The 27,597-nt window shown below is 45.3% G+C and overlaps 1 protein-coding gene across 1 annotated transcript in view; it reads left to right on the top strand.

The window, feature by feature from the left end:
* The window catches only part of ASPH (aspartate beta-hydroxylase), a 452,693-nt gene extending 432,791 nt beyond the window's left edge, over positions 1-19,902 (top strand). Inside the window, exon 30 of the mRNA XM_063925233.1 lies at positions 16,859-19,902. Within this exon, the coding sequence (XP_063781303.1) occupies positions 16,859-17,009 (151 nt within the window). The 3' untranslated portion in view covers positions 17,010-19,902. The remainder of the gene's footprint in view (positions 1-16,858) is intronic.
* The last annotated feature ends 7,695 nt before the right edge of the window (positions 19,903-27,597 follow it).

The following is a 27,597-nucleotide window of genomic DNA, read 5'->3' as shown; positions in this document are numbered from 1 at the left end:
TAAAGGCTAAAAATACCTCACATATAGCCCCTAGAGGCTATATGGAGATATTTAACCCCTGCCTGATTTCTCTAAATAGCGGGAGACGAGCCCGCCAGAAAAGGGGCGGGGCCTATCTCCTCAGCACACGGCGCCATTTCCTCTCACAGCTCCGCTGGTCAGGACGGCTCCCAAGTCTCTCCCCTGCACTGCACTACAGAAACAGGGTAAAACAGAGAGGGGGGGGGCAAATTTATGGCGATATTTTGATATAACAAAGCAGCTATAAGGGAGCACTTATTATAAGGCTATCCCTGATATATATATAGCGCTTTTGGTGTGTGCTGGCAAACTCTCCCTCTGTCTCCCCAAAGGGCTAGTGGGTCCTGTCTTCGTTAGGAGCATTCCCTGTGTGTCTGCTGTGTGTCGGTACGTGTGTGTCGACATGTATGAGGACGATATTGGTGTGGAGGCGGAGCAATTGCCAAATATGAGGATGTCACCCCCTAGGGAGTCGACACCAGAATGGATGCCTTTATTTATGGAACTACGGGATAGTGTCAACACGCTAAAGCAGTCGTTTGACGACATGAGGCGGCCGGACAATCAATTAGTGCCTGTCCAGGCGACTCAAACACCGTCAGGGGCTGTGAAACGCCCTTTGCCTCAGTCGGTCGACACAGACCCAGACACAGGCACTGACTCCAGTGGTGACGGTGACGAATCAACCGTATTTTCCAGTAGGGCCACACGTTATATGATTTTGGCAATGAAGGAGGCGTTACATTTAGCTGATACTACAGGTACCATTAAACAGGGTATTATGTGGGGTATGAAAAAACTACCTATAGTTTTTCCTGAATCAGAAGAATTAAATGACGTGTGTAATGAAGCGTGGGTTGCCCCTGATAAAAAGCTGATAATTTCAAAGAAATTATTGGCATTATACCCTTTCCCGCCAGAGGTTAGGGAGCGCTGGGAAACACCTCCTAGGGTGGACAAGGCGCTAACACGCTTATCTAAACAAGTGGCGTTACCCTCTCCTGAGACGGCCGCACTTAAAGATCCATCAGATAGGAGGATGGAAAATATCCAAAAAAGTATATACACACATGCAGGTGTTATACTACGACCAGCTGTAGCGACTGCCTGGATGTGCAGTGCTGGGGTAGTTTGGTCAGAGTCCCTGATTGAAAATATTGATACCCTGGACAGGGACAATATTTTACTGTCGTTAGAACAAATAAAGGATGCATTTCTTTATATGCGTGATGCACAGAGGGATATCTGCACACTGGCATCACGGGTAAGTGCTATGTCCATTTCGGCCAGAAGAGCTTTATGGACGCGACAGTGGACAGGCGATGCGGATTCAAAACGGCATATGGAAGTTTTGCCGTATAAAGGGGAGGAGTTATTTGGAGTCGGTCTATCAGATTTGGTGGCCACGGCTACAGCCGGGAAATCCACCTTTCTACCTCAAGTCACTCCCCAACATAAAAAGGCACCGACTTTTCAACCGCAGCCCTTTCGTTCCTTTAAAAATAAGAGAGCAAAGGGCTATTCATATCTGCCACGAGGCAGAGGTCGAGGGAAGAGACAGCAACACGCAGCTCCTTCCCAGGAACAGAAGCCCTCCCCGGCTTCTACAAAAGCCTCAGCATGACGCTGGGGCTTCTCAAGCGGACTCGGGGACGGTGGGCGGTCGTCTCAAAAATTACAGCGCGCAGTGGGCTCACTCGCAGGTAGATCCCTGGATCCTGCAGATAATATCTCAAGGGTACAGGTTGGAATTAGAGACAGATCCACCTCGCCGTTTCCTGAAGTCTGCTTTACCAACGTCCCCCTCCGAAAGGGAGACGGTTTTGGAAGCCATTCACAAGCTGTACTCTCAGCAGGTGATAGTCAAGGTACCTCTTCTACAACAAGGGAAGGGGTATTATTCCACTCTTTTTGTGGTACCGAAGCCGGATGGCTCGGTAAGGCCTATTCTAAATCTGAAGTCCTTGAACCTGTACATAAAGAAATTCAAGTTCAAGATGGAGTCACTCAGAGCAGTGATAGCGAACCTGGAAGAGGGGGACTTTATGGTATCCTTGGACATCAAGGATGCGTATCTCCACGTTCCAATTTACCCCTCACACCAGGGGTACCTCAGGTTCGTTGTACAAAACTGTCACTATCAGTTTCAGACGCTGCCGTTCGGATTGTCCACGGCACCTCGGATCTTTACAAAGGTAATGGCCGAGATGATGATTCTTCTTCGAAGAAAAGGCATATTAATTATCCCATACTTGGACGATCTCCTAATAAGGGCAAGGTCCAGAGAACAGCTAGAGATGGGATTAGCACTGTCTCAAGAAGTGCTAAAACAGCACGGGTGGATTCTGAATATTCCAAAATCCCAGTTAATGCCGACAACTCGGCTGCTGTTCCTAGGGATGATTCTGGACACGGTTCAGAAAAAGGTTTTTCTCCCGGAGGAAAAAGCCAAGGAGTTATCCGAGCTTGTCAGGAACCTCCTAAAACCAGGAAAGGTGTCTGTACATCAATGCACAAGAGTCCTGGGAAAAATGGTGGCTTCTTACGAAGCAATTCCATTCGGCAGATTCCACGCAAGAATTTTCCAAAGGGATCTGTTGGACAAATGGTCAGGGTCGCATCTTCAGATGCACCTACGGATAACCCTGTCTCCAAGGACAAGGGTGTCTCTTCTGTGGTGGTTGCAGAGTCCTCATCTATTGGAGGGCCGCAGATTCGGCATACAGGATTGGATCCTGGTGACCACAGACGCCAGCCTGAGAGGCTGGGGAGCAGTCACACAAGGAAGAAACTTCCAGGGAGTATGGACGAGTCTGGAAACGTCTCTTCACATAAACATTCTGGAACTAAGAGCAATATACAATGCTCTAAGCCAGGCAGAACCTCTGCTTCAGGGAAAACCGGTGTTGATCCAGTCGGACAACATCACGGCAGTCGCCCATGTGAACAGACAGGGCGGCACAAGAAGCAGGAGTGCAATGGCAGAAGCTGCAAGGATTCTTCGCTGGGCAGAGAATCATGTGATAGCACTGTCAGCAGTGTTCATCCCGGGAGTGGACAACTGGGAAGCAGACTTCCTCAGCAGACACGATCTTCACCCGGGAGAGTGGGGACTTCATCCAGAAGTCTTCCACATGCTGGTAACCCGTTGGGAAAGACCAATGATGGACATGATGGCGTCTCGCCTCAACAAAAAACTGGACAGGTATTGCGCCAGGTCAAGAGATCCGCAGGCAATAGCTGTGGACGCGCTGGTAACGCCTTGGGTGTACCAGTCGGTGTATGTGTTTCCTCCTCTGCCTCTCATACCAAAAGTATTGAGAATTATACGGCAAAGAGGCGTAAGAACGATACTAGTGGTTCCGGATTGGCCAAGAAGGACTTGGTACCCGGAACTTCAAGAGATGATCACGGAAGATCCGTGGCCTCTACCTCTAAGGAGGGACTTGCTTCAGCAGGGTCCCTGTCTGTTTCAAGACTTACCGCGGCTGCGTTTGACGGCATGGCGGTTGAACGCCGGATCCTAAAGGAAAAAGGCATGCCGGAAGAAGTCATTCCTACTTTGATTAAAGCAAGGAAGGAAGTAACCGTGCAACATTATCACCGAATTTGGCGAAAATATGTTGCGTGGTGCGAAGATCGGAGTGCTCCGACGGAGGAATTTCAACTGGGTCGATTCCTACATTTCCTGCAATCAGGATTGTCTATGGGTCTCAAATTGGGATCTATTAAGGTTCAAATTTCGGCCCTGTCGATTTTCTTTCAAAAAGAATTGGCTTCAGTCCCTGAAGTCCAGACCTTTGTTAAGGGAGTGCTGCATATACAGCCTCCTGTGGTGCCTCCAGTGGCACCGTGGGATCTCAATGTGGTTTTGGACTTTCTAAAATCTCATTGGTTTGAACCACTAAAAAAGGTGGATTTGAAATATCTCACTTGGAAAGTGACCATGCTTCTAGCCCTGGCTTCTGCCAGGAGAGTATCAGAATTGGCAGCTTTATCTTACAAAAGCCCATATCTGATTTTCCATTCGGACAGGGCAGAACTGCGGACTCGTCCGCATTTTCTCCCTAAGGTGGTGTCAGCATTTCATCTGAACCAGCCTATTGTAGTGCCTGCGGCTACAAGTGACTTGGAGGACTCCAAGTTACTGGACGTTGTCAGAGCATTAAAAATATATATTGCAAGGACAGCTGGAGTCAGAAAATCTGACTCGTTGTTTATATTGTATGCACCCAACAAGATGGGTGCTCCTGCGTCTAAGCAGACGATTGCTCGTTGGATCTGTAGCACAATCCAACTTGCACATTCTGTGGCAGGCCTGCCACAGCCTAAATCTGTAAAGGCCCACTCCACAAGGAAGGTGGGCTCATCTTGGGCGGCTGCCCGAGGGGTCTCGGCATTACAACTTTGCCGAGCAGCTACGTGGTCAGGGGAGAACACGTTTGTAAAATTTTACAAATTTGATACTCTGGCTAAGGAGGACCTGGAGTTCTCTCATTCGGTGCTGCAGAGTCATCCGCACTCTCCCGCCCGTTTGGGAGCTTTGGTATAATCCCCATGGTCCTTTCAGGAACCCCAGCATCCACTAGGACGATAGAGAAAATAAGATTTTACTTACCGATAAATCTATTTCTCGGAGTCCGTAGTGGATGCTGGGCGCCCATCCCAAGTGCGGATTATCTGCATAAATTGTACATAGTTATTGTTAACTAATTCGGGTTATTGTTGAAGGAAGCCATCTTTCAGAGGCTCCGCTGTTATCATGCTGTTAACTGGGTTTAGATCACAGGTTGTACGGTGTGATTGGTGTGGCTGGTGTGAGTCTTACCCGGGATTCAAAATCCTCCCTTATTGTGTACGCTCGTCCGGGCACAGTACCTAACTGGAGTCTGGAGGAGGGTCATAGGGGGAGGAGCCATTGCACACCACCTGATCTGGAAAAGCTTTACTTTTTGTGCCCTGTCTCCTGCGGAGCCGCTATCCCCCCATGGTCCTTTCAGGAACCCCAGCATCCACTACGGACTCCGAGAAATAGATTTATCGGTAAGTAAAATCTTATTTTCTCGTAGTCCGTAGTGGATGCTGGGGACTCCGTCAGGACCATGGGGAATAGCGGGCTCCGCAGGAGACAGGGCACATCTAAAAAAGCTTTTAGGTCACATGGTGTGTACTGGCTCCTCCCCCTATGACCCTCCTCCAAGCCTCAGCTAGGTACTGTGCCCGGACGAGCGTACACAATAAGGAAGGATCTTGAATCCCGGGTAAGACTCATACCAGCCACACCAATCACACCGTACCACTTGTGATCTGAACCCAGTTAACAGTATGATAACAAAACGAAGTAGCCTCTGAAAAGATGGCTCACAACAAGAATAACCCGATTTTTTTGTAACAATAACTATGTACAAGCATTGCAGACAATCCGCACTTGGGATGGGCGCCCAGCATCCACTACGGACTACGAGAAATAGAATTATCGGTAAGTAAATTCTTATTTTCTCTAACGTCCTAGTGGATGCTGGGGACTCCGTCAGGACCATGGGGATTATACCAAAGCTCCCAAACGGGCGGGAGAGTGCGGATGACTCTGCAGCACCGAATGAGAGAACTCCAGGTCCTCCTTAGCCAGAGTATCAAATTTGTAAAATTTTACAAACGTGTTCTCCCCTGACCACGTAGCTGCTCGGCAAAGTTGTAATGCCGAGACCCCTCGGGCAGCCGCCCAAGATGCGCCCACTTTCCTAGTGGAGTGGGCCTTTACAGATTTAGGCTGTGGCACGCCTGCCACAGAATGTGCAAGTTGGATTGTGCTACAGATCCAACGTGCAATCGTCTGTTTAGACGCAGGAGCACCCATCTTGTTGGGTGCATACAATATAAACAGCAAGTCAGACTTTCTGACTCCAGCCGTCCTAAACTATATATATATATATATATATTTTTAGGGTCCTGACAACGTCTAGTAACCTGGAGTCCTCCAAGTTCCTAGAAGCCGCAGGCACCATAATAGGTTGTTTCAGGTGAAAACCCTGACACCCCCTTAGGAAGAAAACTGGAGACGAGTCCCAGTTCTGCCCTGTCCGAATGGAAAATTAAATATGGGCTTTTGTAAGACAAAGCCGCCCATTCTGACAATCGCCTGGCCGAGGCCAGGACCAACAGCATGGTCACTGTCCATGTGAGATATTGGTCAACAGCATGTTCACTTTCCATGTGATATATTTCAAATCCACAGATTTGAGCGGTTCAAACCAATATGATTTTAAGGAATCCCAACACTATGTTGAGATCCCACGGTGCCACTAGAGGCACAAAAAGGGGTGTATATGCAATACTCCCTTGACAATCTGGACTTCAGGAACTGAAGTCAATTCTTTTCGGAAGAAATTCTACAGGGCCGAAACTTAAAACCTTAAAGAACCCCAATTTTAGGCTCAAAACACTCCTGTTTTCAGGAAGTGTAGAAATCGACCTAGTTGAATTTTCTTCGTGGGGCCTTCCTGGCCTCACCCACGCAACATATTTTCACCACATGTGGTGATGACGTTGTGCGGTCACCTCCTTCCTGGCTTTGACCAGGGTAGGTATGACCTCTTATGGAATGCCTTTTTCCTTCAGGATCCGGCATTCAACCGCCATGCCGGCAAACGCAGCCGCGGTAAGTCTTGGAATAGACATGGTACCTGCTGAAGCAAGTCCCTTCTTAGCTCCCCAGGCCCTTAGTCCTCTGTGAGCATCTCTTGAAGTTCCGGGTACCAAGTCCCTCTTGGCCAATCCGGAGTCACGAGTATAGTTCATACTCCTCTATGTCTTATAATTCTCAATACCTTGGTTATGAGAAGCAGAGGAGGGAACACATACACCGACTGTTACACCCACGGTGTTACCAGGACATCCACAGCTATCGCCTGAAGGTCTCATGACCTGGCGCAATACCTGTCCCGTTTTTTGTTCGGGCGGGACGCCATCATTTCCACCTTTGGTCTTTGCCAATGGCTCACAATCATGCGGAAAAACTTCCCTATGAAGTTCCCACTCTCCCAGGTGGAAGTCATGCCTGCTGAGGAAGTCTGCTTCCCAGTCGTCCACTCCCGGAGAGAACACTGCTGACAGTGCTATCACATGATTTTCCGCCTAGCGAAAAATCCTTGCAGTTTTTTCACTGCCCTCCAGCTTCTTGTGTCGCCCTTTCTGTTTACGTGGGCGACTGCCGTGATGTTATCCCACTGGATCAATACCGGCTGACCTTGAAGCAGAGGTCTTGCTAAGTTTAGAGCCTTATAATTTTGCTCTTAGCTCCATCTATGTGGAGAGAATTCTCCAGACTTGATCACACTTTCCTGGAAATTTTTTCCCTGTGTAACTGCTCCCCAGCCTCTCAGGCTGGCCTCCGTGGTCACCAGCATCCAATCCTGAATGCTGAATCTGTGGCCCTCTAGAAGATGAGCACTCTGTTAATCACCACAGGAGAGACACCCTTGTCCTTGGATATAGGGTTATCCGCTGATGCATCTGAAGATGCGATCCGGACCATTTGTCCAGCAGATCCCACTGAAGAGTTCTTGCGTGAAATCTGCCGAATGGAATTGCTTCGTAATAAGCCACCATTTTTACCAGGACTCTTGTGCAATGATGCACTGACACTTTTCCTGGTTTTAGGAGGATCCCGATTAGCTCGGATAACTCCCTGGCTTTCTCCTCTGGGAGAAACACCTTTTTCTGGACTGTGTCCAGAATCATCCCTAGGAACAGTAGACGTGTCCTCGGAAAAGCTACGATTTTGGAATATTTAGAATCCACTCGTGCTGTCGTAGAACTATTAAAGATAGTGCTACTCCGACCTCCAACTGTTCTCTGGACCTTGCCCTTATCAGGAAAGCGTCCAAGTTTCTTTTAAGAAGAATCATCATTTCGGCCATTACCTTGGTAAAGACCCGGGGCGCCGTGGACAATCCAAACGGCAGCGTCTGAACTGATAGTGACAGTTCTGTACCACGAACCTGAAGTACCCTTGGTGAGAAGGGCAAATTTGGACATGTAGGTAAATGTCCCTGATATCCAGTGACACCATCTCGTCCCCTTCTTCCTGGTTCGCTATCACTGCTCTGAGTGACTCCATCTTGATTTGAACGCTTGTATGTAAGTGTTCAAATATTTCAGATCTCACCGAGCCGTTTGGCTTCAGTACCACAATATAGTGTGGAATAATACCCCCTCCCTTGTTGTAGGAGGGGTACTTTGATTATCACCTGCTGGGAATACAGCCTGTGAATTGTTTCCAATACTGCCTCCCTGTCGGAGGTAGACGTTGGTAAAACAGACTTCCGAAACTTGTGAGGAGGAGACGTCTCGAATTTCCAATGTACACCTGGGATACTACATGTAGGATCCAGGAGTCCCCTTGCGAGTGAGCCCACTGCGTGCTGAAACTCTTGAGATGACCCCCTACCGCACCTGAGTCCGCTTGTACTGCCCCAGCGTCATGCTGCGGACTTGGCAGAAGCTGTGAAGGGCTTCTGTTCCTGGGAATGGGCTGCTTGCTGCAGTCTTCTTCCCGTTCCTCTACCCCTGGGCAGATATGACTGGCCTTTGCCCGCCTGCCCGTATGGGGACGAAAGGACTGAGACTGAAAAGACTGTGTCCTTTTCTGCTGAGATGTGACTCGGGGAACAAAAAGTGGATTTTTCAGCTGTTGCCATGGCCACCAGGTCCGATGGACCGCCCCTTTATACGGCAATACTTCCATGTGCCGTCTGGAATCTGCCTCACCTGACCACTGTCGTGTCTTCGTCTGGCAGATATGGACATCACATTTACTCTTGATGCCAGAATGCAAATATCCCTCTGCGCATCACGCATATATAGAAATGCATCCTTAAAATGCTCTATAGACAATAAAATCTTGTCCCTGTCAAGGGTATCAAAATTTTCAGTCAGGAAATCCGACCAAGCCCCCTCAGCGCTGCACATCCAGTCTGAGGCGATTGCTGGTCGTAGTATAACACCAGTATGTGTGTATATACTTCTTAGGCTATTTTTCAGCTTCCTATCAGCTGGCTCCTTGAGGGCGGCCGTATCTGGAGACGGTAACGCCACTTGTTTTTATAAGCGTGTGAGCGCCTTATCCACCCTAAGGTGTGTTTCCCAACTCGCCCTTACTTCTGGCGGGAAAGGGTATACCGCCCATAACTTTCTATCGGAGGAACCCCACGTATCATCACACACTTCATTTAATTTATCTGATTCAGGCAAAACTACAAGTAGTTTATTCACACCCTACAAAATACCCTTATTTGTGGTACTTGTAGTATCAGAAATATGTAACACCTCCTTCATGCCCTTAACATGTAACGTGTGGCCCTAAAGGAAAATACGTTTGTTTCTTCACCGTCGACACTGGAGTCAGTGTCCGTGAGGTAAATGGGCGTTTTTACAAGCCCCTGACGGTGTCTGAGACGCCTGGACAGGTACTAATTTGTTTGCCGGTCGTCTCATGTCGTCAACCGGCTCGCAGCGTGTTGACATGATCACGTACTTCCACAAGTAAGCCATCCATTCCGGTGTCGACTCCCTAGAGAGTGACATCACCATTACAGGCAATTTGCTCCGCCTCCTCACCAACATTTTCCTCATACATGTCGACACACACGTACCGACATACAGCACACACACAGGGAATGCTCTGATAGAGGACAGGACCCACTAGCCCTTTGGGGAGACAGAGGGAGAGTTTGCCAGCACACACCAAAATGCTATAATTATACAGGGACAACCTTTATAAAAGTGTTCCTCCCTTATAGCATTTAATATATATTTATATCGCCAAATCAGTGCCCCCCCTCTCTGTTTTAACCCTGTTTCTGTAGTGCAGTGCAGGGGAGAGCATGGGAGCCTTCCCCTCAGCCTTTCTGTGAGGGAAAATGGCGCTGTGTGCTGAGGAGAATAAGCTCCGCCCCCTTTTCGGCGGGCTTTTTCTCCCGGTTTTTAAGAACTGGCCTGGGTTAAAATACATACATATAGCCTTAATGGCTATATGTGATGTATCTATTTTGCCAATAAGGTACTTATATTGCTGCCCAGGGCGCCCCCAGCAGCGCCCTGCACCCTCCGTGACTAGGTCAGTGAGCCGTGTGACAACAATGGCGCACAGCTGCAGTGCTGTGCGCTACCTTCATGAAGACTGTGAAGTCTTCTGCCGCCTGTTTCCGGACCTCCGTTCTGCCGTCTTCTTCAGCGTCTGTAAGGGGGATCGGCGGCGCGGCTCCGGGACGAACCCCAGGCTGACCTGTGTTCCGACTCCCTCTAGAGCTCAGTGTCCAGTAGCCTAAGATCCCAATCCATCCTGCACGCAGGTGAGTTGGAGATCTCTCCCCTAAGTCCCTCGTTGCAGTGATCCTGTTGCCAGCAGGAATCACTGAATGAAACCTAAAAAAAAACTTTTCTAAACAGCTCTTTAAGAGAGCCACCTAGATTGCACCCTTCTCGGACGGGCACAAAAACCTAACTGAGGCTTGGAGGAGGGTCATAGGGGGAGGAGCCAGTACACACCATGTGACCTAAAAGCTTTTTTAGATGTGCCCTGTCTCCTGCGGAGCCCGCTATTCCCCATGGTCCTGACGGAGTCCCCAGCATCCACTAGGACGTTAGAGAAAAGAATGTTTGGTTTGCAAGGGCCCTATCGTAATCTCTGCAGGTCTACTCAAAGGGTATTGTTTCACCGTTCCTGTTACTCCCATTGCCCGAATCTGTGTTTTCTATATGGCTCGTGATTCCTTACTATATGTCCCTTGGTCTCGTCTATGTGTTTAATAGTGTGGCTTGTGTTTTCTGTCTAGGGGGTCTATATTGACTATGTATTCTAGTACTCCTACAATCTCTGGCAAAATGCCCTTCCTTCCTACAAGAGTAACATATTATTGACCATTAGGGATCTGGGGTTTGGACTGATGGGTCTTTCCTGTATGTGCTAGTATACTTACCGTCCTCAACCTCTCCACCTGTTGTTCTCTGCGCCTAGCACTATTCTTGTGATGTTCAATAGCACACTTTCTAAGATTAGCTACTGTGACCCCTTTCCAATTTTGCAAAGAAGTCTGCACCCTGCCCTCAATGAAAGAAGAAGAGAAATTTTGCTGCGCCGATGTGTCTCTATTCCTCTAATAAATTAAGCGAAATAGCTTATAACTTGAAAATAAGATCCCAAGTGTCAGAGGTGTGTGCGCTTCTATAAGGAGTAGTGAGTTACTCCTAGATTGATAAACTAAAGAAAAGTGGATATAGAATAGAAGCGCTCAACACTCACTGACCCTGTGATCTAAAATTAATAACAACCAAGGTGTCCTTGGGGATTTTTTTGAATGTAAAAATATATTTATTATAATACAGTAAAAATTGTACAATGAACCAAATCTATATCTTATCATAAAACCCTTTATCCTCACTGCAATTCTATTGCCAAGAGCTATTCTACATTCACATCAAATTGCAGATGTCAGCTAGATAACTAGCAGCAATATAGTGGTAACAATTGTTGCAATCAGATCTTCAGGCTATCTATTCAACAATGTTGAGTGTATATTCAGACACAATTGTTACGATGTAAAGAAAAGAATTAATGGATGTAGAATGCACTCACTCGCTCTGAATTCAAGAGCTATGTTATGTAACGTCTCAGAGTTCCAGGAGCCGATGACAGGTGTTGGTGAAATAATTGATTACCTCTCCGGTAGGTTGGCTGGTCCCGAGCGTCCTCGGGTAAAGCCAGAAAACTCAAATGAAGCTGCAGAATTTTGAAGCACTGGCCGTGCTAGCCGGGGTCCCACTGTTAAACCTGCTGTCCCTGGGCGTGCACCGCCCGTTGCAGTCTGTGGGGAAGAACAGGTGTGTGACTGCTGTTGGAGGGAACCCGCTGCAGAGAGAGTACCTTGGTGGAACGCCTCGATCTCCCTGGACTGGCACCGTCCGTAGGATATGTGGGGGAGAGAGACTGCTGGTGACCACTGGCACTGTGCGGAGAGGAAATTCGGCTGTGTCCTGTCCTGGCTATCGTGCTGATTAATCCCGTGGGAAATGTAGCAGAGCCGTCCGGAGAGTGTCAGAGACAATGATCGGTCAGTGAGGCAACCGGGGGAGGAGTCCTGACGCGTTTCGTCACGTGACCCGTGACTTTTTCAAAAAAAGTCACGGGTCACGTGACGAAACGCGTCAGGACTCCTCCCCCGGTTGCCTCACTGACCGATCATTGTCTCTGACACTCTCCGGACGGCTCTTCTACATTTCCCACGGGATTAATCAGCACGATAGCCAGGACAGGACACAGCCGAATTTCCTCTCCGCACAGTGCCAGTGGTCACCAGCAGTCTCTCTCCCCCACATATCCTACGGACGGTGCCAGTCCAGGGAGATCGAGGCGTTCCACCAAGGTACTCTCTCTGCAGCGGGTTCCCTCCAACAGCAGTCACACACCTGTTCTTCCCCACAGACTGCAACGGGCGGTGCACGCCCAGGGACAGCAGGTTTAACAGTGGGACCCCGGCTAGCACGGCCAGTGCTTCAAAATTCTGCAGCTTCATTTGAGTTTTCTGGCTTTACCCGAGGACGCTCGGGACCAGCCAACCTACCGGAGAGGTAATCAATTATTTCACCAACACCTGTCATCGGCTCCTGGAACTCTGAGACGTTACATAACATAGCTCTTGAATTCAGAGCGAGTGAGTGCATTCTACATCCATTAATTCTTTTCTTTACATCGTAACAATTGTGTCTGAATATACACTCAACATTGTTGAATAGATAGCCTGAAGATCTGATTGCAACAATTGTTACCACTATATTGCTGCTAGTTATCTAGCTGACATCTGCAATTTGATGTGAATGTAGAATAGCTCTTGGCAATAGAATTGCAGTGAGGATAAAGGGTTTTATGATAAGATATAGATTTGGTTCATTGTACAATTTTTACTGTATTATAATAAATATATTTTTACATTCAAAAAAATCCCCAAGGACACCTTGGTTGTTATTAATTTTAGATCACAGGGTCAGTGAGTGTTGAGCGCTTCTATTCTATATCCACCCTGCCCTCAATGCCTTATTGAGCCCGTCCATTAGCACAGAGACAGCCACCTCCCATTTACCGAATTAGTGTTTACCAGTGATCTTATCCAGATGGAGAGTTTTCTATTACTGCAAGAGACAAAAAAAAAAAAAGTTTAACAAGCTTCTAGGTCATGCGAAGTATTAATTCAATCCTTCTCATCCCGTATTAAGGGTCTGTACATGGTCCAACAAACATTTCCGAGCTCAACTTGACTAGGGGCATTACTAGGAATGAATACTTCTTATATGGTAACTGAAAGAAATACCCGAGGGTTACCTCGTCTCTGTCCGCTTTCCTACTGGCAAATACTAATGTGCGGACAGGTTTTTCTCCATTTTTGACGTTACTTTCTTGATTTTTTTGTTTTATTTTTGGGTTTTAATATATATGTACACGAATGATACCATACTTACCTGTTCCACTGGTCTCAGCCACTTCCCCCACAGGCTACTGCTCTTCTTTTACCGGTTGGATACTCCTCTGGGTACATGAGAAATGGCTGAAAACAATCAGGTCACCTTCTCCTCCTAAATAAAACTTCAACATTCATTAGTACATATATAGGTTACAGTCATATTTTTCATGTTTTTATTATTTTCTATAGTTTGTTTGCTGGCCGTAACTGCTTCCACATCTACATATGGCGGTGTACTTGCATTCTCTTTTTTTTCCCTACTTGTTTTTTGTTGCTACAAGTTCAAACAGTTCTTATATTTCCATTCTTGTCTTATATGACTTTTGTTAGACATACCACCTGCAATACCTTAGGATCAAATTCACCAATCCCTCTTGCTGCCACAGGTTTAAACAATTTTTATTTCTGACCCTTTGTTTTCTGGATTTAAGAAGACATATTTTACTGCTTACATTCTGCAGTACCTCTGGTTCAAAGCTGCCCACCCTAGGGAATGTCAGTCATACGTAACCATTCATTGCAAAAAGTCTCCGTGTGTGAACCATATTTTTCACACATAATAAACCTTGCTGACCCTCTCGGTCGCAATTCTGACCTTCTCAATCCCACTTCTTCAGCCTGAACCCTAGCTACCAAACGCCCACTGCTTGTGCAATTGGATCCCATCGCGGACTTTTTGCCAATAAATGCAATCCCCAATGCACACCGCAAATAGACGGTGAAAGACACCTAGCGCTTTCACTCGCTCCTTCTCCGCTGAGTACCACGACTCACTCCAATAGTGAACACCGCATACCCAGTGAGGCCCTATTGGTTTCTATTTACTGGAAGTGTTAGGAGTGACTTACCTTTTCCAGCAAATATCCGCCGCTGGAGATTTTCCTGAGAGAGACCAGCGAAAACTCCCTATGCACTTATACACAAATCACGCTTGCGTATGCTCTACACAGCGCTAATGATACCGCGATTTTACGCAGAAGCTCGTAAAGGGGTATCAAGTAGCGCTATATATCGCACCCACAAACGCGCGGTCCAATCGCACAGCGTATAGGTACTTGTTACCTATCTGCCGTACAACCACGGGTCGATGTACAAACTGCGACCCTTCAGCCGGAGTGTAACAAAAAACCTTTTTACTACACAATGCACAATTCCCTATTACGCTCCTCTGCAAATCTCCTCATGATTTGCGTATTTCAATCTATATTAACGTGAGTCAGCCGCCTCACGCCACCAAGCCTCCACTTACTTGGTGTACCACGGGACCCGATTTCCGGGGTTCAAATCCACTCACTCCTACGTTCGCTCACTCAAATACACTTTGTTTTTCTGTACAGAAATTTTTCACTCATTCTGATTGACAGCTTTATCCCCAGAGGCAATACAGTTTAAACAAAAGTTTTATACTAATCTGCTTTAGAAACCGGGTAGTTTTGTGCTATTGTAGCATGGCTACTGTCCCACCTTTTAACTAAACGACACTATTGTGTAATTTGTACTTAGCGCCCGCACTCTTACGCACTTTGCGTAAACACGCGACCGTGCGTGTCTTTTACGCTGCGTGCGCAGTCCTGTACTTTGTCCGAGACACGTGTACAAAACCGTACTTCCGCAATTCAACAAACCACACAGTCTCTATAAATGTGAGCAATACTAACTATAATCGCTCACTTAACACAACACCCAGTTTTTTTCCCCTGTATAAACTTTTAACGACCAGGCCAGACTTGCATGTTGTGCTTTATATTTACTTCCTTAAACACTGTTATTTCAGTTTTAACTATATAGCAACAAATGTATCCGGTTTCACACAGATCTATAATGACTGCAATAATCTATAATTTAAATGATATGATTCAGATTGGATAGCTATCTTGCAGAACATACACTGATATAAATATACACATAATTATAATAATATTATATATATATGTATTTTAAATGTACTTTTAAACCTACTTAACAGATAAACAATCCAATCTGAATCAAACACAATATGACTTATTTGAACTTTGTTTTGCAACAATAAAAATACATTTTAGCATCTTAAATTTTATGAGAAACACATTGTCCCTTGAAATTTCATATCATTGGCTTACTGATAACACAACAATACACGTGGATGTTATTCATCAGCGTCGCGATGCGTCCATCGGAGCCGGTCGATCACAACCGCGTTTGTAATGTACAGTGCATCATTAAGACCATGATATCCCGGACGAGCCCCCATCTGTAAATACCAAATTGCTTTCTAACAAATATTTAAAATGCTCGCTCTAATATATATTGTAAACGCCTGCACCTCTTATTACCATGTGCCATGAATGTGCGCTATACATAGCAAAACACTGCATCCCATAAGAGAAAACAATACACCCACACATTATCTGAGTTCCAAAGCTCATTGATGTATATATTTGTTATTAAAAGGATACGGATTCAATATATTACAATGTACAGTATACCTATAGTTACATGGTTACAACTCATACAGTAAGCAGTTAATACAAAATACATACAGTTACAGCGATACAATTACCATATCTTTCTCATATAAATTTGTCCCTCCATATCACTCTCTCTCTCTCTCTGTAAAATCATGCAGGAACTGGTCTAGTAGCACCTCCATCATCGTCTGGGACAAAACAGCCACTGCCCACTGTGTGTCTCTGTAATGTGTTATCTAGTTTTGGGGGAGGGAACTTTCTCATTCATGATGAGTCATTAGTCTGTTTAGTTTGATTGTTCTTTCTATGTAATATTTTTGACTTCGACACTATTCTCAGCACTGGTGACAGCATGCCTGCCTACTATTCTCAGCACTGGTGACAGCATGCCTGCCTACTATTCTCAGAAGGGATATTTGGCGCAACTGCAGCAATACTGTATGAGGACACATCTGTATTTAACTGGGTCAGTAATTATCTTCCCTGCTTCCAAAGACAGAAATCCACAAAACATGACTAGTTAGTGAAGCTTGAGGATAGTGTTTGAGATTTCCTGCCCTAAGCTGTTCCCTGTCCAGAAAGAATGTTTGAGGGGGCAGGTTCACTGAGTGAAAGCCAAAAATGTGTTAAAAAAAAATTAAGTGTACCTTAGCTTGTATATAACATTGTAATTAGACTTGTTGATTGTTTACTGTGTTTACAGAATAGAAATTTGTGTATGCATGAAAAAATTGGATCAAAAATTTTGAGTTCGCAAATTGCATTTCTTAAGAGTGATATTTGTATACTGTATTATGTCCTGTAGAAAGAACCTAATTGAACGTAAACGTTAAGCAGAGATTGAAATCTATGTAACTTGATGTTTTTGTTTTGTAGGACATGGGAAGAAGGCAAAGTACTGATATTTGATGACTCTTTTGAACATGAGGTGTGGCAGGAAGCGGACTCTTTCCGTCTGATATTTATTGTGGACGTATGGCACCCAGAGCTCACGCAGCAACAGCGCAGGACTCTGCCCGCCATATAAACGCAAGCACAGCAAGTGTTCAGGATCCTGTCACATGAAGGAGAGCCAAGATGCATTCTTAAGCCCACGCCATGCCCCATAGTCACTGCTACCAATATACTGTGGGGTGTCCTGCCATTCCTTTTATACTGAGTATTATTTTCATACCATTGTGTAACTGACTTGTGTTTGTGCTAGTATGTGATGAGATTAATTGAAGGAGTGTAATATTTTCATGTTCTCAAACTATTTTTGTAAAGGAAGATAAACCACTACTGTTTTATATCACTGTTTTTTTTCTTTGTTTCTATTTATGTACTAATTTACTAAACTTATTTTATTGTTTGCTCACATTTGCTAAAATGCTCTGCACTATTAACAAAGCGGCTTGTAATATAGTGGATAAATATTCTGAGTGATATACTTTAATAATATTTTTACTATATATTTTTTTTTTATTAACTTGCTGTTTATCCTCTCTTAATGGGAAACAATTGTGAAACTGTAATTAAACATGCTCACCTAGGCGACAGTATAGGAGTGGACTATCCGCTTTGAACCAGCTTGATCACTATGATTCCAGTAAATGTCTGCAGTGTCTATGATAATACTGGTTCCCGATTGATAAGAAGCAATCTTACAGATTTTAGTTTAGGTAACAGGTTCACTATCAATAGACAATGAACAGTGTTACGTAGTCTGATTACTTTAATTGTGCTTAGACTACATCCCAACAGTAAATTATGATACACCATATCATCTCACAATCTGAGACAGGATGTGGTATCATCTTAGAGAGGAAATGATTGCGGGGAATGGCCGGTCTCCAGACACAGACTCTGATCATCGAGCAATTGTGCGACTTCTGGCAAATGTGTCCTGTCTTGGAAATCTAAATAAATGTTAGAACTTCCCTCAAAGCTCTGTGGGTTAGTAAAATGTTATAACACAGCGTCAGCCTATTTATGTTGGACGACGGTTTTCAATGAAATTTTAGGAACCTTTGGCTTTCCAGCTGTCGCTGAACCCTGGTGCTCAGTGACTCATACTGTACCTGCACTTTTCTGCCAATAATGGAAAATGTGCCAAAGGTTACTCATAGCCTGCACTATTAGTCTGTGACTTTCCTCATAATTGTTCAGATCATTCAGAACTGTCTATTGCAGTGGTTCCCAAACTTTTTTGAATCACGGCGTTCTAGAGTATCAGAATTTTTTTCACGGCACCCCTAGGCCAAACATTTTTTATTGAGAGATTTAGAATAAATATTAAATGAAGTAAATTGTGTTTATAGGTCATCCTTAGGTTCAATTGTGTGGTGTGGGACAGGAATTACTTCTGTTTGTCCACATATTATGATTGGCAGCCACCTGCACTGGTTTTGCCTGTTACACTGATCATAAACAATTTACATTTGTCCTGGACCACCAATCCAAGGCACCCCTGCAATTGTCCTGAGGCACCCCAGGGTGCCTAGGCACACAGTTTGGGAACCACTGGTCTATTGACTTGATTTAGTACATTCTAAAATAACTGTTTTGTCTTACAGTATTCTCATATTCTGTGTGATGAAAACATGAATTGTATTTTCTTTAGTATTGAGTAATATAGCCCCTATTATCTATAAATGCCTTGTGTCTCATGATTCCTTTCTGTGACATTCAGCACAGAGATAATTGTGAGGAAGAGTTTAAGAGACTTGTGAATGTCCAACATTAGGAATCAGCAATACCATTTTCCTTCAAGATTTAAAAGTGTTTATTCACTTTCCTTTACTGTGTAATAATAATATGGAAGTGTGGTTATGGGTGATGTTGTTAAAATCTCTCAGCTTTAACATGTTAGCCTGTACAACCATCCATACCCTATCCACACAAATCCCCATTGGCTGTTCCGAATATTACAGTTTGGTGTAGATATAAGGAAGTTCCTAACTTTACTATTACACTGTATGAAGCTTTGTTACCATTGTGTCTTATTGCTTTGCCTTGTAGCTAATGACCCTTGATTAGTCAGTGTATGTTTCTGGATGCAGTAAAATTAGCACGTCTCACACAGCTACTGGCCAAGGAAGTTTTCTTTATGGGTTTGTGGAACCTTTTTTTATATTGGCTTCTATATACTGTCTATTTCTATATCTTTCTGGATATAGCTTCTACAGGCAGCATCGTTTATTTTTGTTGCCCTCGGATGCAGCACACCTCTTCTCTGATCTGAGACGCCAATGTTTTCAGATAACAGCTTTGTGGTGTATATTGGGGTAACTGTGATAAACAACTTAGCCTGACGTTATGAAGTCATTTGACTCTTATTTTAGTTTGGTTTTTATCAAGGTCTCATAATGGCCTATACTAACTCTAAAAGGACAGATCTAGTGGCTTAGTCTATGCTTTGAGATGGGATATAGTTATGTGACCGGCGGTCAGGAGACCGTCCGTCACAACACAGACGCCGGGATCCCGCCCCCTCACAATTCCAAAAGTTGGCATGCCAATTAGCAGGAACTATTCCCACTCGCTCGCCCCATCCCATCACCCCGGGCATCTCAAAGACATCCCAGCATCGGTATAGTGACCGGCAGTTGGGAGAGCTCAACTCCAATGCTCTATATCTAGTTTGGCCACCCCCATGTAGGACTAAATCATTGAGGGTGGGCGAAAACCCGTTGGCACACTGGTCTTATCTACTGATAGGATTTTTTGCCAATCTGATTGGCATCTGATTATTTAAGTGACATATGTATCAGGATTTCTATGTTTTCAGTGCATGCATGTAGCACTTTGGATCAGTAATTGGTATATTTTATGTTAAGATGGAGATGTCATTGTATTGTCTTTCTCTGTCTACATCCTGCCTCTTCCTAATAAAGTGTAATTATAATTATAGTGCATTAAAAACAGTGATTCAATTATAAGGTGTATCCTGCCATTTTAATACCTACACCATTTGATGCCTGTTTAAGATTGACAGCACACAATAATGTGATAATGTAAGTGTTGTCAAGTATATAATGTAATCAACAAGAAATGTCTATTTAAAAAAAAAAAATAGAATTAATTATACAGGGGTGTCCTCAATAACGACGCAAGATGCCCAGTGCGTCTTATTCCCACTGCAAATGCACACAGTGTCGGACTGGAGCATGAAGGGCCCACCAGGGGTATGCAGTGGTAGGGGCCCTTGCTTAGAGGTGTGGCCAGCCTCCAAAGGGTGTGTGGCCTGTCACCACAGAGGATTGGCTAACCATTAGAGAGTACCTGGTCTGGATTCCTTGATAATTTATATAGAAATGAATGCTAGTGCATGCATGATAATGTGCCAGATTAATGACAGCAATGTAGTGTAGAGACTACATCATAATCCTGTGCAGTATAAGGTAACATATGTATAATATATAATTCAAGTGCACAGTCTAGAACCTGATACCTAGAGAAGGAGGGGCCCCCAGGCAATGGGCCTACCGGTGGTTTCCCCTGTACCCCTGTGGGCCAGTCCGACCCTGGATGCACAACTCAGTTTTTACTAGAGATACCAGACTGCAACTTTAATCCCACAATAATTAGTTTTAAACATGTAATCAAGTGGTCACAAGCGAACTTGGCGTGAGAAGAAGCCGCACCCACATCATTGTGGCACTTCATTTACAGATTCAGACTCCTTTTCACACTGAGTGCAACTCGGCTGGCTCTGACTATCTTTTTTGCTTAAATGTGCATCTTTGTCCTAATCGGATATATTACAAAATCACTTCACGAGACAGTGTGCGAATGAGTCTGAATCTGTATATAAAGTCACATGATGCAGAGGTTGATGCATTTTTCACAGCAAGTTCCGTTGTGCTTCATCTGTGGCTTTGTACATATGTAAATTAATTCCTGTGCAGTTAAAGTCACAGCCCGGTGTCTCTGGTACAGACTAGGTGGTGTTTTGCTGCGTCTGCAGTGCGAATAAGATGCAAATGTAAAGTAAAAGTTGCTATGCTACACTACTCGGTGCAGGTCACTTTCTCCACATAGGTAGATAAATAATCATAAGACAAATGCCAAAATGACTCTAACTGTTGTCCAAAATGAACTCCCAGAGCTCTTGTTATAATTCCAGCCATAGGGTTTATATTGTCCACGCCTTCCCCTATTAATACTAGAGATGTGGGTTTGGATTTACTCAGTTCTTAACGTCAAAATTAACACGAGTTCGGATTTATCTGGATTTTTTTATTGGCTATCAAAAACACGTGACATACGAGAGCCAATAAGATGTCGTTTTCGGGTAAATCCGAACGCGTACATTTCTAATTAATACTCAAATCCACAGCGGGACTCAGCCAAAAGTGTTTAAAATTAAATAAGATAGGGGGCGCCACATAGTACATCAAATGATACACACTTTTCTATCAGAATTCAACAGTGGTTACATTTGTGCACAACAGAGGTACAGTAACAGTTGTTACATCGTATCGTGGTCTAAGCACACACGGACGTTTTGCTGGTTGAACGTTCTAGTACAGCTGTGACCAACTGCCGGAATAACGGTTAAGTCATTGTTATGACTGATAGAAGGAGATGTACTAAACCTTGAAGAGAGATAAAGTGGAGAGATATAGTACCAGCCAAATCTTCAGGCTCATGTTAAAAAATGTTTTTTACACTACTTACATTTAGATTGAGATTGAAACAATACTATGTTATTTATCTCTATTTTACTTCCTTTGTAGTAGACGTATTATTCTATTTTATGATGCTATTGAGCATGTGGGTTTTTATCTTATTAGTCATAGAAGTGTGGGCTGTACATGTCATCTTATATCAAATCACAGCTTTACTGAAGCTCATAGAGCAGCTAGTAGAAAAGACATCAAAATGTCATTATCTCCCTTTCCTGCTCAGTGGCTAGGCCAGAGCAATACATAGCAATGACTGTGGGAAATCATTTTGTGTACCATCACATGACAAATATGTTTGTGTTTACTGACAAACTCTTATTGATTAATGGGATTCTTTTTAGTTTACAATGGCTATGCACTAGACCAGCGACGGGCAACCTTATAGAACCCATAAACTGAAAATGAAAATATATATATTTTCGTGGAAAATCCCAAATATTATTAGTAATAATTATTATTATTTTGCTCTGTCTGGCTCAATGGATCTGTTAGCTACAGGAAGGTCATTTCAGTGTGCAAAATAAATGTACCTGCATGGATCATATGAATCATATCCTTCTAGGATTAAATACTGTTTTAGGAATTGTAGTGACGGTGATCTACTCCACATGTCCTGGCACTGTCCAGTGACAAGGTTTTTAAGGTCAGATATCACTAACCAGGGGCGATTTAAGAGACGAGGAGGCCCGTGTTCAGCCTCCTCCATTCGGGCCCCCTCCTCTCTGCCCGGAGCACTGTAGAGTCTGAGCACTAAAGGGCTCAGACTCTGCTACGCATGCGCAGATCTCCAGGAAAATGGTGCGGTGGCCATTTTCCCTGAGATTTCTCTACTGCGCATGTGCAAAACTCCGTGAAAATGGCCGCTGAGCCATTTTCACTGTGTTTTGACAGCGCTGCGGATGCCGGCGCTGGACTCCGGAGGGGTGAGTATTTTAAAAAAGGTGCAGCATGTGCGGTGGGGGCCCCCTCTGGACTCAAGGGCCCGTGTGCACCGCACACACTGCACCCATTATAGAAACGTCTGTGTCACTAACCTTATGTCCCAGGTTACCGGATCCCACATTTGCGTACCTGCTGAGCTCTTAAGGTTCATACACACGGAGCGATATAGCTGAGTGATTTTGACTATATAGTCAAAATGGCTCAGAAAGTTAGTGCATGTCGCTCTGTGTGTACACAGCCAGCAATAGCGATGCGCGTCCCCGCCAGGTCGCTATCGCTGCTAAAAATAGACTGTGCAGGCAAGTCAATTTTGGCTAGATCGCTGGAAAAGAAAAAGCATCCCCTTGCTTAAATGAGTTAGCCAAAATCACCCATAACCAAAATCGCTTGCACACTTAGTCAAAATCGCTGGAAAAGTTAGTCAAAATCTCCTACAGCCATTTCAAGGGAAAACGCTCAGTCAAAATCTCTCATAGTTAAAATCTCTCCGTGTGTATGCACCTTTACTGCTTCATTATTTTTCTACAGGTTTCCCAATATATATGATAGCAGGACCAGAGGCGGAACTACCGCCAGTGCAACCAGTGCGTTGCACTGGGGCCCGCCTCTGTCCAGGGGCCCAAAGCATGTAATGAGTCAAACTGACTCATTACATGCCGCTGTGTGCTGCGGGCAACCGCTGCCCACAGCGCACAGCCGCCCAGAGAGGAGAGGAGAGGAGCAGCGGTACGGGGGAAGGAGGAGGAGGGAGGTGGAGGAGGGAGCCGCAGCAGCGCTTTGTTACTGGTTGAGGCGCTGCTGCTGCTGCTGTCCCTCTGCTTCACTATAGGCTGTCTTCCGAGAACAGCCTATAGTGAAGCAGAGGGGCAGCAGCGCCTCCACCAATAACACAGCGCTGCTGCGGCTCCCTCCTCCACCTCCCTCCTCCTCCTTCTCTCCTGCCCGGGGATCGTGACCAGAAGCTGCACCGAGGAGCCTGAGCCAGCGGAGAGGGTAAGTATAATTCTTCTTTCTTTCTTTCTTTCTTTCTTTCTTTCTTTCTTTCTTTCTTTCTTTCTTTCTTTCTTTCTTTCTTTCGACTGTCTGCCGCAATGTGTAAAAAGGGGGAATCTGCCTGCCGCAATGTGTAAAAAGGGGGAATCTGCCTGCCGCAATGTGTAAAAATGGGGAATCTGCTTGCCGCAATGTGTAAAAAGGGGGAATCTGCCTGCCGCAATGTGTAAAAATGGGGAATCTGCTTGCCGCAATGTGTAAAAATGGGGAATCTGCCTGCCGCAATGTGTAAAAATGGGGAATCTGCTTGCCGCAATGTGTAAAAAGGGGGACGCTGTCTGCCGTAATGTGTAACAAGGGCACGCTGTCTGCCGTAATGTGTAAAAAGGGCACGCTATCTGCCGTTATGTGTAAAAAGTGTACGCTGTCTGCCGCTATGTGTAACAAGGGCACGCTGTCTGCCGCTATGTGTAACAAGGGCACGCTGTCTGCCGTTATGTGTAAAAAGTGTACGCTGTCTGCCGCTATGTGTAACAAGGGCACGCTGTCTGCCGTTATGTGTAAAAAGTGTACGCTGTCTGCCGCTATGTGTAACAAGGGCACGCTGTCTGCCGTTATGTGTAACAAGGGCACACTGTCTGCCGTTATGTGTAAAAAGTGCACGCTGTCTGCCGTAATGTGTATAAAGGAGGACGTTGTCTGCCGTAATGTGTAAAAAAAAAAAAAGAGGAATCTGTCCGCCGTAAGGTGTAAAAGGGTCTCTACCTGGTGTAGTGGTGCTACTGTGCAGCGTAATTTGAATAATGGAGACTACTGTGCACCGTTTTATGAATTGGTATTATTTTGTGGCCACACCTCTTCCCCACGAAGCCACGCCACTATGTATTTTTGTGCGCGCCTACGGTACGCACTGCCCCTGTTTTGCATGCAGGGGTGGGGCTCCGATGCCGTTTCTTGCACACAGTGCTAAAATGTCTAGTTACGGCACTGTTGCTAGGTATCCATTTCTCTGGCCCTGAGCAGGTCCCCCTCACCAGATCCTCTCCAGGGGTGAGGGGGTGGACTTGGGGGGGGGGGGGCAAAGCATTTTGTCGCACCTGGGCCCACCGCTCGCTAGTTCCGCCACTGAGCAGGACACATTCTGATAGCTACCCATGCAGCAATTACCCAGCACTGAAATTACCCTGTCCACATATGTAAATCAGACTTGCCTACTCTCCCGGAATGGCCGGGAGGCTCCTGAAAATCGGGTGACCCTCCCGGCCCCCCGGAAGAGCAGGCAAGTCTCCCGATTACAGGGGTCCCCCCCTGCCCGGCCGCCCACTTAGCGAGTAAAGTGGGCGGTCCGGGCAGGCGATGATGCGATTCTTGTTGAATCGCGTCATCATAGCCACGCCCCCTGCTGTATAATGCCGGTAATAGCGGCATTACACAGCGGGGGGCGGGGCGATCCCGTAGACACCCCCCGGCCTGCCTCCGACACGCCCCCGGCCCGCCTACACCACGCCTCTGGTCCGCCCCCCTCTGCACTCACATCGCAGCCCGCCCCCCTGCCGAACCGACCTGGCTGCTCTCTCCCGGAGAGAGCAGCCAAAAAGACGGTAAGTATGATGTAAATGTTTATCCAAAGCTCAAGATAATTTCCAAATGGAGACTACCAATTGTTTTTATTGTACTTCTGCCCCATCCCCTTTGGTTAATTGGAATCTGTGGCACGTTTATAATATGGAATCAGTTGCTTGATATCAGCCTTATAGTTAGGTGACCTGACTGTACACCTATTGTTGTTACTATTGCTGCCTGTTTTTTTTTTTTTTATCAATCCTTGTAATTTCACATATGTTGTTATTGCTACTTAGTATACATCTGTATTATAAGTGCTTTGTACTTAGTTACATTTATGACTATTGCTTCCTACAGTACAATAATGGTGTATGCTTTGTTTTGTGTCTGTACCCAATGGGGTTTTTTATTAAATTATCTTTACCTCTTGCTTTGCTTTCTGTATCCCCTACACTCTGTCTAGTTTGGCCCGGGTGGGTAGTTTTCCACCTAACTTTCAAGATTTCTTGAGGGATTGCAAATTTTGTCCCAGTTAAGAAAAATCTGATGGAAATTACAGTATGTTTTTTTTGCTATAATGAAAAAATATTGAATATTGGGTAGAATAGAAAACTACCACCCGGGCTAAAACGGGTTAAGTCAAGTTTGGGGACTTTGGGCCTAACTCAGACCTGATCGCAGCAGCAAATTTGTTAGCAAATGGGAAAAACCATGGGGGTCATTCCAAGTTGATTGCTCGCTAGCTGTTTTTTGCAGCGCTGCGATCAGATAGTCGCCGCCTATAGGGGAGTGTATGATGCTTTGCAAGTGTGCAAACGCATGTGCAGCCGAGCGCTACAAAAAAGTTTTGTGCAGTTTCTGAGTAGCTCAGAACTTACTCAGCTGCTGCGATCACTTCAGCCTGTTCTTGTCCGGAATTGACGTCAGACACCCGCCTTGCAAACGCATGGACACGCCTGCGTTTTTAAAACCACTCCCAGAAAATGGTCAGTTGACACTCACAAATGCCCTCTTCCTGTCAATCTCCTTGCGATCGGCTGTGCAAACCCCATGGATTCTTCGTAAAATCCATCACTCAGCAACGATCCGCTTTGCACCCGTACGATGCGCCTGCACATTGCTGTGTATACGCATGCGCAGTAGTGACCTGATCGCTGCACAGCGAAAAAACCTAGCGTGCGATCATGTCGGAATGACCCCCCATGTGAATTGCAGGGGGGCAGATATAACATGTGCGGAGAGAGTTAGATTTGGGTGGGTTATATTGTTTCTGTGCAGGGTAAATACTGGCTGCTTTATTTTTACACTGCAATTTAGATTTCAGTTTAAACACACCCCACCCAAATCTAATACTCTCTGCACGTTATGTCTGCTCCACCTGCAGTGCACATGGTTTTGCCAGTTTGCTATCAAATTTGCTGCTGCGATCAGGTCTGAATTAGGCCCTTTGTGCTGATAATATTTGAGAATGTACAGAAAGCTTTTCTCTATTCTCTCAAGTCTCTTCTGTAATGGGCCCTACACATTAATAGATCCGCCGCTGAGCTGCCTGACGGTGGATACGGCCGACGGGCAACCCAGCGGCGGGGGGGCAGTGACGGGGAGAGTGAAGTTACTTCACTCCCCCCGTCACCCGGCTCCATAGAACTGCAGGCAAATATGGACGAGATCGTCCATATTGGCCTGCATGCACAAGCGACGGGGCACCAGCGATAAACGAGCGTGGGGCCGCGCATTGTTCATCGCTGGTGCCTCCACACTGCACGATATGAACGTTATCGCGTTCATTAATGAACAAGATCGTTCATATCTTGCAGTCAAATCGCCCGGTGTGTAGGGCCTATAAGTCAATTTGCAGACTGCTAACAGCCAGTAAATACCTGAAACCTCTGATAAATTAATGTAATAGCTTGTACTCTGATAAATTAATGTAATAGCTTGTACTCCGTTAATTAGCAGTATGACATGGTTTGATAACATACAGTATATATTGCACCATTGTTTTAGTGGATCATTGGCTTTGAGTTTAATGAGCCTCTATATAGGCCATCTGTTAACGAGTTAGCTCCATATTTGTTCTTTTATGGTAGTGTCACACCAGCTCCCTTGTTTAAACATGGAAACATGGCAATTCATTTTCACATACATTGAGGTTTTGTAATGAATGGATTCTACTTATACATTCTACAAACACTGGGGCAGATGTATTAAGCCAGGAGGTGGGTTAAGGAAGTGATAAACCAGTGATATGTGCAAGGTGATAAATGCACCAGCCAATCAGCTCCAATATGAAAATTCACAGGAGCGTATTAGCTGGTGCGTTTTTCACCTTGCACTTATCACTGGTTTATCATTTCCTTATGCCTTCTCCAGATTAATACATCTGCCACATTGTGCGCAATGTAGTGTGACCACCAGTGTGATGAGACTGGAGAAGTGACATTGCCT

Source organism: Pseudophryne corroboree, chromosome 5 (assembly GCF_028390025.1).
Source record: "Pseudophryne corroboree isolate aPseCor3 chromosome 5, aPseCor3.hap2, whole genome shotgun sequence".
In the NCBI taxonomy this organism is placed as follows: domain Eukaryota; kingdom Metazoa; phylum Chordata; class Amphibia; order Anura; family Myobatrachidae; genus Pseudophryne; species Pseudophryne corroboree.
This window is presented reverse-complemented; position numbering and strand designations above follow the sequence as displayed.